General features: G+C 45.0%; 1 protein-coding gene across 1 annotated transcript in view; it reads right to left on the reverse strand.

The window, feature by feature from the left end:
- Positions 1-14481, reverse strand: part of LOC128331368 (sodium channel protein type 5 subunit alpha-like) — a 71781-nt gene extending 57300 nt beyond the window's left edge. The window contains exons 1-7 of the mRNA XM_053264711.1: positions 14239-14481; positions 12644-12762; positions 10433-10552; positions 8396-8524; positions 4830-4921; positions 1931-2182; positions 492-555 (exon numbers count right to left, since the gene is read on the reverse strand). Coding sequence (XP_053120686.1) covers positions 492-555; positions 1931-2182; positions 4830-4921; positions 8396-8524; positions 10433-10552; positions 12644-12762; positions 14239-14481 — 1019 coding nt within the window. The remainder of the gene's footprint in view (positions 1-491; positions 556-1930; positions 2183-4829; positions 4922-8395; positions 8525-10432; positions 10553-12643; positions 12763-14238) is intronic.
- Positions 14482-17709: the final 3228 nt, after the last annotated feature.

The following is a 17709-nucleotide window of genomic DNA, read 5'->3' on the forward strand; positions in this document are numbered from 1 at the left end:
TCTTGTTCAATTATTTATAGAGGATAAGTAATTTATTTGCAACAAGTTGGGCCAGTACACAAGATGGTGGTAAACAGAAAGGGAGGGTGACAGCAGCAGGCCAGCAGATGAGGTGATGCCCACAGGGGTGGGAGGCAGGGTGGAGTGCTTACAGTCACTGCTCATGGTGTTGGTGCTGCCTGAGTCCATACACTCACCTTGGCTCATGGACAAGCCATCCCTGGAGCCAAGGGAAGGGAAAAGAAGATTGGACACAGTTTCAATTAGGCAGAGGAAACAATGTCTTCCCACTGTTTGCACTGCTATAATATGAATTATTGGTCATTGTCCAATTAAAATCCATGTTTTGTTGCTTTTAAATTTTTTTATTGGTTTTTACACATTTAAAATCCATGTTTTGAAAATATGTCTGAATGGCCAAAGCAAGCAGAAAGTAAACAGGAAACAATGTCTATGACATATTTTTAAAAAGGTTTGTTATGCACACTCACCCGGCATCTGAATCATTGCGACACAATAAAAAATCTTCCGTGCCATTCTTTTTCTTGTAATTAGCTGCAACAAAAATTGCCCGAAGAAATATGGGTAGGGTTACAGGCATCTATTATGCTGAAATCCTTTTCTTCCATGATCATACTCAAGATAGCATACACAAGGTTCCAGGGCAGCCTCCCATTCAGACAATGACTAGACCCAGACTGGCTTAGCTTCAGCAAGGTCGCTGCATCATGTCACTTGAGGCCATACCTTGGCATTTGTCTACTTCATTTTGGTTTTATTTAATAAATGTATATGCTGCCCTTCAATTAAAAAATATCCTCGGGATGGCAAGTACCTGTATGTATCCGGGGTCTGCATTGACCTTCACTATCAACTCCTAATAGGGTCAAACTGGACATTACTTGAAATGCATCCACTGACCCTACAGTTTTCTCCGCCCACTTTTTTGTAAATAGCATGTGTGAGAGCACACGAAGCAAAACTACAAAAGTGATAGGGGGACTTTTAACACTCTGCCCTGCAATGGCCCTGACCAAGATCATGCTCTCCTGCCCTGGTCATGTCCCTTGGGAGAAAATGCTTCCATTCATACCAAGGGGAGCTTTCCCCCCTAAGGAATGCACAATCCATTGGAGCCATGGTGGAGGCATGGAGGAGTGTTAAAGCCACCCTAACCCTCATCCCCTGGAATGCTTATATGGTTTGTGTGCCCCAATTCATGCTTTTTATAAAAAAGGAGAGAAACTGCAGGGTCAACAGGCATGTTTTAAGTGATGTCTAGTTTGCTTCTCAGTCATGCATTTTTCTTTCATCAAATAATCTCCTGGAGGTGTGAAAAAGAAAGCAATATAGAATGGTTAACACTCTCTTATCTTTACCTCTGCATCAACATAAAGTTGTTGTTGTGTTGTTAAATGGTTTCACCATGTGGGGTTACCTAGACCCCAATACCTTAGGTGTGGAATGTTTCTCCCTGAATCTGGGAGTCCAGTTACGATTGCAGAGGTATCCAATTTGAGAATTCAGTTAAAACCAGACAAAACGCCTGGGAGTGATTTTATCCCATCTGAGCTCATTAAAAATAATATTTATTTTTTTTGCAAATTCAATTTTTATTGATTTTAATAATAGCAATATTATCATTCATTAAAAATACACACATAAAAGGTGGACTTCCTGCTCACATTTCTTCGTGAATCAACAACTATAAAATTTACCCTTGCTATGATAATAATTCAAAACATAAGTTCAAACCCTTACAAACATAATTAGCTCATTAAAAATAATTTAGAGTGGTGGGTAGGGATGTGCATGGAACTGGTTTTGCCGGTTTGGTTCAAATCCAAACTAGATTCAAACTGACTTGGCCCAGCCCAGCTTCAGGCTCGGACAAACCAGGTCTAGTTGGGCAATGAAATAGAATATTTACCTTCATTGTTGGTGAAATTCTCATACAAAGGCAAGTTACATTCATCTGGAGAACCCGTTCTATTCAAACACTCTGTTAGTAAGCTCACGTTGACAAATTCCGTGTAGTTTCTGACACACTTTTGTTTCAGATGTCCCTTAAAGAGTTGAAGGCCGATGAGGGCAAAGACACTCAGGCAGAAAACAGTCAGGATCATAACATCTGTAAGTTTCTTAACAGACTGGATAAGGGCACCTACAATGACCTTCAAACCTGCAAAGGGAAGAAACAATCAACAGTTGTGTGGGAGCCTGGGCATATGGGCAACCTGTCAAGTTCTGCTCAGTTGCCATCCACTCCTGTGAACTTAAGAATAGGAACTCTCATAGGAACATAGGGAGCTGCCTCATAGTGAGTTAGACCATTGGTCCATCTAGCTCAGTATTGTCTGCACAGACTGGCAGCGGCTTCTCCAATGTTGCACACAGGAATCTCTCTCAGCCCTATCTTAGAGATGCAGGGAGGGAACTTAGAATCTTCTGTATACAGGCATGCAGATGCTCTTCCCAGAGTGGCCCCATCTTACAGTGCTCACATGTAGTCTCCCATTCAAATGCAAACCAGGGAGGACCCTATTTAGCAAAGGGGACAATTTATGCTTGCTAACACAAGACCAGCTTTCCTCCCAGCTCTTCCCCGTGGAAGGAGAACTAGTCTTGTGATAGCGAGCAAGAATTGTCTCCTTTGCTAAGCAGGGTCTGCTTTGGTTTACATTTAAATGGAAGACTACATGGGAGCGCTGTCAGATATTCCCCTTAGGGGATGGGGCCATAATTCAGTGGAAGAGCATCTGCATGCTTTATGGAGAACGTCCCAATTTCACTCCCTGGCAGCTCCAGGTAGGGCTAGGAGAAACTCCTGCCTCAAGCCTTGGAAAGCTGCTGTTAGTCAGTGAAGACCAGGAGGTTATTCACACAATCAAAACCTGTGTTCTATCTCGGTCTGGGAGCTGTGTGTGCTCACAATCTTTGGTTGTGTGGGAGCAAGGTTAGAGGAAACCCTGGGTAGAAGTGATTGTGTGGAAGCAAGTTTGGAGGCAAACCTGGGGAGCTTTTCCTCCTAACTTCCTTCCACACAAAATCACTTCTACCCAGGGTTTCCTCTAACCGTGCTCCCACACAACCAAAACCTGTGAGCACACACAGCTCCCAAACCCAGATAGAGTACAGGTTTTGATTGTGTGAATGACCTCCAGAGGTTCCTAAACTGTGATAGTCCAGATGTTGCTGAACTACAACAGCCACATTGAGTGCCCCCTCCACAATGTCCATCATCCGCACTCTGAATCAGGTGTCACATAGGAGCTTGACAAGTTCATGACTTTTTGAATCAAAATACCTGCAGAACCTTTTTTTTTCTTTTTTAGAGGCCAGCTGGGCTCAAAAGTTGCCACTCATTCATAGAGGCTATTCTGACAATCTGCAAAAATCAGGCTAGGAGACCCTAGCCCGATTTTTGCAGATTGTCAGAACCACTGGGCTCGGCTGAGAGCCTGGTGGTTCTAGAGCGGATAACCCACTCAAGAAACCCTGCCCCCAAACCAGGTTTGTGGAGCAAGCTCTCCGCAAACCTGGTTTTCAAAATCGTGAGTAGCTTCATGAGTAGCCCCCCTGGAGGGGAGGTGAAAAGCCACCCAGCGCTCACGCTCGCGCAGGGCATACTGGGGCTTCCGGGGGCTGTGTGGCCCCTGAGCTCCCCAGCCCCCGCCGGCTCTGTCTCAGAGCCGGCAATCGTGTGGGTGGCCGATCCAACCGCACAGCAGGTCTCACGGATTGTGAGACCCGGCTCATAGACTCTTAATATTCTGGGAGTTCTACCCATAATAAATGAACCAAATCTGGCTGATGGAGATCACCAACATGATGCGTTCTTAACATAAGCTTTACCTGCTCTCAACATTGTTTTTTAAATGGATGAGTATAGCACACCTCTACCCCTAACTATGTGCACCACTTTGGAATGGATTACAAGGTGTTTTGAGTTGACCACTGGGCTTTTGTGATTGCACAGCTGCCATTCATCAGAGAAGGCCAGCTGCTGCTGTTGGAATATGCTCATAATTTGATCACTTTTAACCCCTTCCTCACTAGTGCTTAAATAACTTCACTGACTTCTGATCTATATCTGAGCATAATTCAAGGGCTGGCCTAGTCCCGTTAGTATCTGGGTACCTGAATGTTTATTCCCACATGGCTTTGCTCATTAAATAAAATTATCTTCGGAGACTCTCCTCCAGATGCCTCCACCATCTGAGGTGATGCAAGGGGCATCAAAGGGAGAGAGACCCTTTTCAGTGGTAGCACCCAGCTTGTGGAATTCCCTCCCCAGGGAGGTTTGCCTGATGCACAGTGTTCCCTCTAACGGGGATTCCCAGAAGTTGTTGACTACAACTCCCATAATCCCCAGCCAAAGGCCGTTGCAGCTGGGGATGCTGCAAGTTGTAGTGAACAACATCTAGGAATCCCTTTTAGAGGGAACACTGCTGATGCCTATATGCTTATCCTTTCAGCACCAGGAAAAGATATTTTTATTCTCCCAGGTCTTCTGATGTTTTAATTGGGCTGCTGTTTAATATTGTTGCTGTGATAGTTTTTTGCTTCTGATAAACTTGTTGAAAAGCACTCAAAATGCATCCAATAAAATCTGAAAAATGACAACTCCCGTGCCTCTCCCACAAATAAAATTTTGACAAGACACCCCAAAATGCCCCCCCAAGGTAAAACAGGGACAAGTAACAGAAATCAGGACTGTCTTTAATAAATAAAACTTGTTGAAGTATATGCAACTGATATAACACTGGCCCATGGATTTGAAAATGCAACATTTATAACTGTCAGAATCTACTCAAAGACTGTCATACCTGGGACAATGGAAATTGTTTTTAAAGCTCTCAGCACCCGGAACATCCGAAGAACCTGAACACGGGCTAAATCAGTAAACTCGCTCACATAACTGTAAAATCCAAATGTGAGAAAAGAAAGCCTGTGAGAAGGATTGTTGGCGAGCAGGGGGGTGAGGACCCAAGAGATGGTTTAGATCTGCCTGTTCTGGATGTGGTTACAATCCACCTGAAAGATCAGATACATCACTTGGGAGTGCTCCTGGATCCAAAACTCCCTGCGGTTTCTCAGGATGAGGTAGTGACCAGGAACACTTTTTATCTACTTTGGCTGATACGTTTCTTACACCCATTTCTGGAGGTAAATGACCTTATAACAGTGGTCATGTGCTGGTAAACTCCAGGTTTGACTACTGTAAAGCACTCAATGTGGGGCTGCCTTTGTACATACTCCAGAAACTACAATTGGTACAGAAATACAATTGGACTCTGGGACAACCAGAAGGAATATAACACCGATTCTAAAAGAACTGCACTGGCTGCCAATATATTTCTAAGAACAATACAGAAGTGCTGGTTATTACCTATAAAGTCCTAAATGGCTTGGGACAAGGGTACTTAGGAGAGTGCCTTCTTTGTCATATACCTTTTCACCTATTAACCTCATCGGCGAGGTACAGTTCTGGTTGCCACTGGCTCATTTGGTGGCGACTCAGGACTGGGCCTTCTCTGTGGCTGCCTCAGAGCTTTGGAATATGCTCCCTATCAAAATAAGAGCATCTCCATCTCTGACTGTTTTCAAAAAGACCCTCAAGACACACCAGTTTTCTCTAGCTTTTAAGTGGAACTAATTTTAAACTGTGAAATTGTTTTAAATATTTTAACTTCGTTTTATATTTGTAGTGTTTTAAATTGTGTACACTGCCTAGCAATATCAGGCTGTATATCAATATGACGAATAAATAAATACAGGTGGTCCTTGTTATCCATGGTCCTGCCACCCACGGTTTTGCGTATCCATGGGCAGGCAATGTAGACCTGACCTAGTTATCCATGGTTCTAGAAATAGGCAAAATTTGCATATCTGTGGTTTCTGGGTGGCCAGAAAGGACTTCTGATGTAATTTCCAGCCATTGTTTGTTTGTTTGTTTGTTTGTTTGTTTGTTTGTTTGTTCGATTTCTATACCGCCCTTCCAAAAATGGCTCAGGGTGGTTTACACAGAGAAACTGAACGGAGCTATTTTACAGGACAAAAGCTATTTTGCAGCTTTTTCTCTTAAAAATGAAGCAGAAAAAAGCTCCCACAATTTTCACAGAAAATTAGAGGAATTGGGGGTGGAGGGGCATTGCTGGACAGCTGAAGACTTTCAGAGCATGGTACAGTACTTTAGTTCACTTATTTCTGCTTCTCTTTTTTTAACTTTTAAACACTTTTTTCCCCTTAAGGAATCTAACCCCCCAATTCCCATTGACTCAAGATCTCGTAATCCGCAGTTTTGTTATTCATGGTTGTAGGCCAGAACAGAACCCCCATAACAAGGGCCACCTGTAAATAAATAAAGTTGGCATTTACATTCCATCAGGGCTTAGCATGTGGTATAAATACAGGTAGCCTGGCATGCTTAGGGGTTTGCAGTAGGGTTGTGTGTTTTGTTTTGTTTTTGGCCTGAATCCAAAACACCCCAATTTTGTTCTTTGTTCAAAATTAGCCAATCTGAAACACCCCAATTTTGTTCTTTGTTTGAAATTGCAAAATCTGAATCTGAAACAATTTTAAAATATGGCCCTGGGGCAAAACTAGTGGGTGGGGGTGGTAGTGCTCAATGAGTGGAAGCTACCACCCAAATTTCAGAGGAATTTCAGAGGCAAAGGGCTGATTTTTGGTGAATTTTTGAAGTTAAAGATTTGTCCCATAGGGAATAATGGAGGTTTCAGCAAAAGTATAGCTTCACATCGGGAGGGAGGGGTGGCCCAGAGCAGAGTAGGGTGGGTGGTAGTGCCCAGTGGGGGCAAGGAAGCTGCCAGAATTATTTCAAAGGAATTGAGCAGAGGGCTGATTTTTAAAGAGTTAATGGAGTTTATGCATCTTTAAGGTTCTTCCCCTTAAAGGGAATTATGGGGGTTTCAGCAGCCCCATAACTGCACTTGGGGGGCACCAGGGTGGCCAAGAGCGAGTGGTGGTGTAGAGCACATAGGGTGCCAACCACCCCCGTGGGCTGCTAACCCATGGGGTACTGGGTTCTGTTGTTTCTGAGATGTTTTGAATGTAGATTCTCTGGTAGCATATGAGAGTGGATTCATGGTTTGTCATTGAAAATCTCATATGCTACCAGAGAATCTACAGGCTGGGCTCAGGCTGGCAACAAGGCAGGCATAGGCAATGGCATGGCATCTCTTAAGGGGGTGAAAAAAATTCTTCTGGGGGAGAAAAAGCAATGCAGCAGATAAATCCATTCCCAGGCTGGCATGCAGTAGCCATGGCAGACTGGGTTCAGACTGGCAACAAGGCATGCAGGCATAGGCAATGGCATGGCATCATCATGGCAACTTGAGGCATGCCATGCAATGCAAACTAGTTCTCTCTCTCTCTCTCTTCAATGAGGCAGAAAGGCAGAATGGTGAATGAGTAATAACTGGTTGAATGAATTGGAAACCCCTCCTTGAACTCCCCCCACCCTTGCACCTTCTTCGACCCTTTCACTGGCCAATGTGCGGTCAGTAAAGAGTGGCCAGAGGCAAAAGAGCCAATGGAGAACAAGGAGGGAATCGTCAGCAGGTCAGCCCATGCTTTAGGTCACCGATGGGAAGGCTGGAAGGGCGGGAAATTCAAAGAGATGTCAAACATAAAATGGAGACTGACTCAGAGATTGCCACAAAATGGAGGTCCGAAACAACAAAACGTTTTGTAGCCCAAACAGGGATGTTTTGTTTTGTGTACAAAACTTTCAGATTTGGAAAATGGGCATTTTGTTTCTTCTACAAAACACCCGAAACAGCTCATTTCGAGTACAAAATGTTTTGTACCCGAAACGTTTTGCACATCCCTCATTTGCAGCAATGTTAGCAAAGGCCACACTGAGGCATCGCTAACTGGCACCTAGGGGTGGGGCAAAAAAAAACCCCACCCCAAGACTTCGACCTGAGCTGGGAGAAGTGAGCTGAAATTCCACAAGGAAGAGCTGTGTGCAGGCTTCAGTGCTGTGCCCTGCAGAGTAGAGAGGGGGATAGAAGATTGTAGGGCTTTTAAAAAGAAAAAATTAGAATTGCACAATGGTGTGTTAGTGCAATTCTACCTGCACTCCACCTGACCCACCAGTGCTACTTCTGGACTTTCTTCAGAGTAGCTGAAAAGGTGGTTGGTGGCCCCGATGGTGGCAGCAGGCAGTGAGCTGCCTACCTGGGGAGTAGCATCACAAGGCCTATCCCTGTTTGTGGAACCCTGGATGTGGCCCCAGGACAGTACCAGTGAGTAACTTAGTCTGGATGCTGCTCAACCATTTTAAAATGCCCCCTTTCAGCCACTGAGATCATAGCTGCCTGAGGAAACCAACTATCATTTAATTTTTAAAAGACAAGCTGCCACTTACGCCATCACAATCACGCTGAAATCCAGCCAGTTCCATGGGTCTCGAAGGAAGGTGAACTCATGCATGCAGAAGCCTCGTGCTAATATTTTAATGATTGATTCAAAAGTGTAAATGCCAGTGAAAACATACCTGGAGAGTAAGAGTAATCACAGAAGCAAGGTCAATGCAGAAGGAAAGGGAACAAGCATCATGTACATTAATCTGGTTTACGTTGTGCTTTCAATCGTAACCCTATACCAGTACACTGATTTGCCACATATTAATGGGAGGTGAGTTTTCATATGGCTGAACTTTCGTCCCATTTGGTCTTGAGACAATTAGCAGAATTATAAAACTGTAAACATATACAAGCAAGAAATCAGAATAGGAAAAAAGTCTGCATTCTCTGTACTGGGTGTATTGTGAGATGTGTTCCTTTTTCCGGGGCTTTAAATCTTGAGATTAAACCAAAGCAGCAGAAGTTACTCACCCCCTTAGCAATCATGCCTGGAAATGTCCTCTTTAGGCAAGACTAAGGCAGCAAGATCTGCTCCGCCCTGCTTCAAGATAGTGACTGATACCAAAATTAATCAAGTCAAGATTCTATTTGCTTCAGAGAACTCAAGATCTGAACCTGAGGATTGAAGTACAGTTCAAATTTAGAGTTCTTTGAAGTAAATAGGCCAGGATAGGCTGAGACTGGTGGGTTCAGACATCACAACCAATCTCGGCATATCCTAACCAAGGAAGAAAGTAGGCACTCATGCGTGAAAGGAAGGAGATTCACGTGCTGAGGAAGGTCACTCAGAACTTATTTCAACTGAGGTTCCACATGATATCTGAAGCCTCCCAGAATGTATTGCTTTCCTACATAAAGGCTTACCATGCATGCATTCTAATGGACATACTATAGAAGTTAAAAAGGGATGGGTAAGGAATGACCAAATATGGGTACCAACCCCGTCATACTATTGCATAATGACATTCCATCCGGACCAGATAGAATGGCCCCTCACGGAGGCTGTTCTGGGAGTGGGGGGGATGTCAAATCAGCTGGTCTCAATCAGACCAATGGAATGGACCTTGCTGCCTCATCTATCTTTCCTTCTGCTGCAGCCATGTGGAATAGCCACTGGCAGAGACAGTTCTGGGCAGGGAGGAACCAAATAGTGGTGGTTGGTCCTAGCCAGGCCGATATAGAGAGCCTTTCCCTTTGAGGCAGTCAGGTGGATGTGTGCCCACCATGACAAAAGGCCAACAGTATTCAGACATAGATAAAGCCAGATAAAACTCTAGGTAAAGGCAAAAGACAGCAAAATGAAACTGAGACAATTCACCAATATTTCTCCCTGGGGAGGACCCAGACGTTTTCTTTTGAATTTCACTTTGGAGAAATCTCAGCTCCAACCTTTTGAAATAAGTTCAAACACTGTTTTGTTTTGTTTAAAAAAAAATTGCTTCCCTTACCAATAGGACAGCCATTTTAGTTTTGACTGAAAACTTTATTAATAAACTCCACCTACTGTACCCCTTTGTTTTTCTTCTCTTCTTTTTCTAACTCTTTCTTTTCTCTCCTTTCTCTCACCAAATACCCACAGGAAAACCTTCTAGATAACTCAGCTGATTAACTGGCAGAATGCATCTTTCCACAGTGTGTCCTGTATTACAGGTTTGTGCTTCATCTTTTAACTGCTATATTAGGAAGCATAGGAATATAGGAAACTGCCTTATACTGAGTCAGACCATCTAGCTCAGAATTGCCACATATTTGGCAGCGGCTTCTCCAAGGTTACAGCTAGGAGTCTCTCTCAGCCCTATCTGGAGATACCAGGGAGAGAACTTGGAACCTTCTGCAAGCAAACATGCAGGTGCTCTTCCCAGAGTGGCCCCATCCTCTAAGGGGAATATTTTACAGTGCTCACACATGTAGTGTCCTATTAAAAGGAAAACCAGGGTGGAGCCTGCTTAGCAAAGGGGACAAATCATGCTTGCTACCACAAGATCAGTTCTCCTCCCAGAGAACAGTGAACAATAAATAACATCAGCAATGATACTTACTCAATAGTCTTGCTGTTCACAGCTAAGGTGGACTGATTTGAGTTGGTCTGAGAGTCCGGTGAAAGAGCCATGAAGACACAATTAGTGAAAATAGTGACCATGATAAACCAAGTGAACCATGTTAGTAATGGGAGTTACAGAAAACATCTCACCAAAAATTGCCATACATATTTGTACTCGGCTTCCAGTTGCACTCCCCCCCCCTCATCTGAATTTACTGTGGACTGCTCATAGAGTAAAAATGTGAAACACAGAATATCACATTTGAATGAAGAATTAGTCCTACATATCTCAGTCCCAAGGTGCTCTAGATGCTGGGGTCGCCCAGGAATCTGTGAGGTAAGTGCAGTCTCAGTAGCAGACATTCCAATCAAGCATGGAAAGAGAACAGGCAAGTCACTTGAGCTTCCTCTTACTTGTCTAGAATAGCCACTCCCTGTAATTGAGGGATTCTCAACCTTGGGTCCCCAGATGTGGTTTGCCTACAACTCCCATGATCCCGAGCCACAATGCATTTGGGGACCCTAGGCTGAGAACTGCCCTGAGTGCAAAGCAAAAGTTCTGTTGATCATATCTCCATAGCCACGACTAACCCTGGATGGCAGAACTCAACACAAAATTATATTCTAATTTAAAAACATATTGATTGGATACATTTTCAGTTATGTGGGAATATTAAAGGGCTAGAGCCAATATATTGTTATGGCTGCTAGCCAAACTTTATTTGTTAGGGAGATCATCTACCCAAGAATGTGTGAGTGATTTTTCTTCAATGGGAGCTAATAGCTGAGAAAGATCTGGAGATCTCTCTTGGGGCTTGGTCGTCATATGATATTTTCCACTTAGATGCTTCCCTGTCATGCCAAACTCAGAGGCTGTTCACACGAGCTGCCAAATCCTGGCTTAGGCAGCCCTGCCTGGGTTTGGCTGCCTGTGAAACTCCAGGATCAGGGCCAATCCTGGCTCAGCCTGCCCCGCCAGCCTGAGTTCTTAATCCAGGCCTTAACCTGGGTTAAAGGGCATGCTTGCGCCCTTTTCCCTCGGGCACAAACAGAGTTGGGTGCCTAGAGCACACAACTCACAGGGGAATCCCACAATGCACCACGCTGCTCACACAATGTGTTTGGGGATCTCTGGAGCCTGGGACTCACTTTTCTAGCCTCCAGTGATCCACACTACTTGGAACAGCACAGATTGTGTGGACATGTGATGGTGCACTGAAGAGGAAATCATTAATTATCTGGGGGAAGGTAGGTTCATTCCTGACTCCCCCCCCCCGACACCCTCCCCGCCCTTCTCATGGATGTGTGTACAACCTTTCAGTCTGCCCAAGAGCAAAATGTCTTGTCTTTCCTCCCGAACCCTCCTTACTATATTTGTTGTCAATGTCACCTTGGCTTGAAAGAGTTATATGCCAATGTGACATTGGGAGAGAAGCGTTTCTCCCTCTCTCATAATAATACCAGAACAAGAAGTCAGCAAGTGGAATTGATCGGCAGTAGATTCAGAATAGGAAAGAGGAAAATATTTCCCCTACAGTCTTATGGATTCTGCTTCCATAAGATGTGGTGAAAGCCCCTGGCTTATGTGAAAGGGGATTAGACCAATATGTGGATTGATCTGTCGGTGACTATGGTTGCTAAATGAAATTTCCCTGTGCAGAGGCTGTTAGGGATATGCTCAAAATGTGATTTGGTGTCCGAATTGCAGGCACCCCTCTTTAAAAATGAGAGCTTACACAGCTCCTTTAAAGCAGAGGAGAGCAGTTCCACACCTGCTCCTCTGATTGCCGCCATTGCTGTAATCCCTGCATGCGTGAAAGCCATGTAGGTGCCCACACAGGGGCAGCTGAGAGATGCCCCACTGGCATGCGGGCTTAGCTGGGGGGAGCACCAGGATTATGGCAATGGTGGCCATCTGAGGAGGTGCAGGTAAGGACCTGCTCTCCTCTGCTTTAAAGGGGCTGTGTCAGCCTTCATTTTTAAAGGGATGTGCCTGCTATTTGGACACTGGATCACATTTTGGCATATCCCTAGAGGCTGTGTACTTCTGAATACCAGTTTCTGGGAGACCATCAGTAGGAAAGGGATGTTGCTTTCACGCAGGCTTCCCAAAGGTATCTGGTTGGCCGCTATTAGAAACTGGATGCTTGGCTAGATAGCCCCTTGGTCTGTTCCAGCAGGCCTTAGGTGTCCTTAATGTAAAGGATATGAATGTACCAAAATCTTAATTGCCGTTCGTCTGATGGGTTGGAAAGGGCTGAGGATGTACAAAGCACGCATGGCTGTAAATCGGAAGATGGTTTTCCCTTTGTTCAACACCATAAATGTCTGTGGACAAAAGACATTAATTGGCAATTCTGTTATAGGACACTTGATGCTAATATTATCATTATTTAAAATATTCATATCCCGCCCCTCCAGTACAATACTGCTGGGGATGGCTCACAACAATAAAACAATAAAAGGAATATAAACGTTCACAATAAAACAATGCAGAATAAAAGCAACTAAAACAAACACAATTAAAATGAAGAACCCAACAGACTGTAATAAGAACACATTAAAAAGCCTCTCTGAACAAGTAGGATTTAAGATCTTTTTTTAAACCCTAAAGGAGGTAGCATGGCGAATCTCTTCTGGGAGAGCATTCCAGAACTGAGGAGCTATACCGAAAAGGCCCTGTCTCCTGTCCCCACCAACCGAATCTCAGTTAAGGATGGGGCCATGAGTAGGGCTCAAGATGATGAGCGGAGGGCCCTGGCAGATGTGTATGGGCGAAAGCGTCCATATGGGTGAATGCAGTCAGGTTCTATTACATAGAACAATCTGCTACTTATATATAACAATTAGATTAATAAGGCATTTTGTAGAATGTATCCCTCTTTCCGTGCTGCTTATATGCAATGCCAAGTGCTCTTGGTGTTCAGAAAATTGTGCATTGGGTTTGGGTGTTCATCAGGGTTGGAACATTTAATCAGCTCATGGATTAATCAATTAAAATGCTTCTGATTGACTTTAAAAGTCCTGAGTAATCAGGCAGTAGATTTTATATATAATTTTTAATCCAAGTGCTTATTCAGATAACAAAATACTCAGGGGCGTAGTGAGACCCCTGGGGGTCAGGGGACAAAGTCTTCTTAGGGGGCCCCCATCTGTGATGTCACGGACATGCAACGTTCTTATTCAAACTGCGCAAGTGCACAGTTTGGCCAGCCAGAGAGGAAAGGCCTGCCAGGCAGCCACAGCGCCCACCACCATGGTTGACCAACAGTTAAGGAATGGCAGGGCAGGGCCTGCGGCATGGGGCAGGGCTGGCAGCAGAGCAGGGCCGGGGCGGCGGCAGTGACGCAGCCTGCTTGGGGGCCTCTTGGGGGGCCCCTGACCCTCTGGGCCCAGGGACATTTGTCCCTGTTTGTCTAATAGGCACTATGCCCATGAAAATACTGTCTGAAGGAGATATGCTGTCTCAAACTGCAGCATGCCTCATTTGTTTTAGTGGAAACCATTTTTGCAGGAAAGTGCTATAGTGCTCTTGCATGAATCCCCAGTTTCCCATGCAGCTCAGCTAACTTCTTGCCCTAGCTCAAATTTGCTCGCTCCGCAAGCATGACATTTTTCTGGATGTCAGCCATTGACTTAATTGTATAGATGAAAATATGATGTTATTGAGGTTAAAAAAGCATTGAAAGAAATACCTCTCCATCTTTCTGTTTATGATCACCCCTTTTCTTATACCCAAGTCTAATAAATAAATACAAGATATTAATGAGCCCAATTAATCACACACTCAAAAAATCACATTGCCTTGTGATCATGGTAGTAGGGATCAAGATCCTCAAGGGGTTCTGCGATGAGTTCTGGAGGAGGGTTTCCATAAAGGGCTGGCAGCTTCTGGAATGCCTGGATGTCAAGCTGAGGGCGGGGCTTCTCCTCAGGGGGCAGGTCTTTGCATTCTTTCTTGGCTGCAATGCGTTTCTCAATGGCAGTCAAGGACTCAGGAGTGAAGCGACGGAAGTTGTTAGCACCCAGCAATGTGACGTCAGCCATCTTTGCATCCTTCTTGTTCCTCCCCACAAGCGGAAGGGGTCCCTTTTTGGAGAACTCACTGCAGAAGTGTATCCAGGTGACTGGCCACAATGTGGGGAAATGCTCTGTACATTTATAAAGGGGAAAGGGAGGGAAAAAATCCAAGAAATAACTGGCTAAGGAAACCAATTATTAAAAAATCTTAAAATATAGAAAGCGGCTTTGTTATGTTAATAAGGCACAGGAAGGACATCATTTCTCTTAAATGAGTATTCACATATATTTTAATAAACAAAATCTAATTAACTGAAGGAAATGCTCTTGATAATCAGATTTCGGAATCTGGAAGAGATTCACAAACATGTGCAAAATTGGGCTAAGGGAGCCCAGCCCAGTTTTGCATTCATGTGTGAACTGCTGGGATCGGGTCCAATCTCGGAGGCTGCATGGCGGCAAACCTGCCTAAGTAGCCACCCTGTAAAATGAGGTTAAGGGAGCGCGTGCTTGCGAGGGGTCTGTACGAATTGTTGTTGTTGTTTTGTTTGTTTCGATTTGTACCCAAATTGAAACACTCCTGATTTTGGGGGGGGGGGGTGAATCACCCCAGATTCGATCAAAAGAGTGGGGTGGGTGGTAGTGCCCAATGGATGGAAGTAACCACCCAAATTTCAAAGAAATTGGGCAAAGGGGTGATTTTTTGAAATAATTTTTGAAGTTTACGCATCTTTAAGCTTTTCCCCATAGGGAATAATGGGGACTTCAGCAACCTTATAACTCTACATGGGGGGCACCAGGGTGGCCCAGAGTGGGTTGTGGTGGATGGTAGTGCCCAATGGGTGCAAGGAAGCTACCACCCAGATTTCAAAGAAATTGGGCAAAGGGTGATTTTAAAATGATGTTTGAAGTTTACACATCTTTAAGCTTTTTCCCATAGGGAATAATGGGGATTTTAGTAGCCTTAGTTATAACTCCCTGCAGGGGGTGTGGAGGCATCAGGGTGGCCCAGAGCGGGTTCACCCCTTTGCCCAATTTCTTTGAAATCTGGGTGGTAGCTTCCTTGCACCCATTGGGCACTACCACCCACCACAACCTACTCTGGGCCATCCTGGTGCCCCCCCCCCACGTGAAGCTTTAATATTGCTGAAATACCCATTATTCCCTATGGGGAAAAGCTTAAAGCTTCAAAAATTGTTTTAAAATCACCTCTTTGCTCAATTTCTTTGAAATTTGGGTGGTAGCTTCCACCCATTGGGCACTACCACCCAACCCACTTTGGCCACAAAATGGAGGTCCTAATCTCTGAAATTTTCAGATCCAAATTGGAGATGATTTGTTTTGTACCCAAATCTGGGCAATTGAGGACAGGGGTGATCCCCCCCACCCATATCACCCAAATCAGCCAGATTTGAGTACGAATAATTTTGTACCTGAATCATTTTTCACATCCCTGGTGCTTGCAGGCCGCGGCTGGCGCACTCAGGGAGGAGGAGATCCCAATAATGCACCACACACTCAGGCAGTGCTTTATTTGAGCTCCGGTGGGTGGGGCAACACACAGTGGTGTGTCCCGGCACCCTGACCCCCCGAGTGTGCCGGGTGAGCTGCAGGTTGTTTGGGTGAATGATCCACCCGCCCAGGGAAGGGATGCCAATAATCTGCAGGGAGGGTAAGTGAAACCCGCTCCCCCCGCAGACCTCCCCAGAGCCCTTCTCACTGATCATGAGAAGAGCTCCAATATTTCCTATCAGAGGAGACACATTAATGAGGTGAATTGAGGCTATGACCTCAGGGGGCCGAGGGTGGTAAGAATAGGCACCTTGCCCTGCCCCCACTATCCCTTAGTGTTGCCACGTATCAGCCACTCCCCATGCCACCCGCCACCTTCCCCTTCTCACTCTGCTGTGCCTTCTGGGAGCATTGGGATGGGTGGGTTTTTAAAATCTCATCCATCCACATGTGCTGAGAAGGTATCGTGACACAAGGAAGGGGAAGGTGGCACATGAGGGCGGTGGGGTCGAGCTGATCCAGCCCCTTAATGCTGCCATCTGCACCAGGGGACATGGCCAGTGATGGCATGGCACTGCCTGAGGTGGTGCCAGCGCTTAAGCCCGCTCAGTTTCCTATGATAATTATTGGAACAGAATGAAAATTGATTCCACCAATGAAGAAATCCCAGCAATTCTGCAGAGAAATCCCAGCTGATCTCAACCAATTTAAACACAGTTGGGCGTGGTTCAGACTCAGCTGTGCAGGTGGAGGATGGATAAAATAAAGTGCTTCTTGACATAATGCATGATTAAGGATGCAGGCTCTATACACACTTAGCTGGAAGTAAGCTATATTGAACACAGCTACCTACACTTCTACTTATAGAATTCATTTCCACAAGATGTGGAGATGGCCAATGGAAGAGATGGGAGTTGAGTTAGGTCATGGTGGATTGGTCTATTGGCAGTTCTGTGCTATGACTGCGAAATATAACCTCCCTGTTCAGAGGCAGTATACCTCAGTCTACCAACTGCTGGTGAGCAAACTATAGGGAAGAGTTGCTGCCTTCATGCCTTGCTTGTGGGCTTACCGTAAGGATCTAGCTTACCACAACTGGAATCAGGATGCTGGACTAGATGGGCTCTTAGGGCCCAACTAGACAGGATGTTAAATATGTCATTGTCTAGTTAGGTGTTCACTTTTATACTAAAGTAGCAGCCGCACAGGGCCTGGGAAATGGCACAGGTTTGGGTTTTTTTTTACTTCTATAGCGTTTTCCTTCTAAAAAATTGCTCGCCCACCCCCTGCAAGTAAATATTAAATACTGAAGATACCATTTACTATATTCTATTTTTCAGGATTAAACAGTCATTCTGAGGGGTGATTTTCAGCAGGAAAGTGGCATGTCCCCTGCTAACTGAGCAAAGAGGCACCTTTTTAAAATGGTGATTCTCTTTATTTAACAGGGGGAGAACAACTGATCCTATCCATCCTCAGCACAGCATCCCTCCAGTGGCTGTTGCTTGTATCTATCTTATGTTTCTTTTTTAGATTGTGAGCCCTTTGGGGACAGGGAGCCATCTCTAAGGCATACCCATGGCTAATCCTGTGTGGCAGCTCTCGAGAGAGAGAGTTTGCAAGCAGCTGCTGGATAATGATGGGGACAGGCAGGAGGGAAGAAAATGGTGGTGGCAGCAGTCGGGCCAGGGGCCTGGCGGGGGAAAAATATGGCAGCGAACGACAGCAGTGGGTGGCTGGCTG

The sequence above is a fragment of the Hemicordylus capensis genome, chromosome 6 (assembly GCF_027244095.1).
Source record: "Hemicordylus capensis ecotype Gifberg chromosome 6, rHemCap1.1.pri, whole genome shotgun sequence".
In the NCBI taxonomy this organism is placed as follows: Eukaryota; Metazoa; Chordata; class Lepidosauria; order Squamata; family Cordylidae; genus Hemicordylus; species Hemicordylus capensis.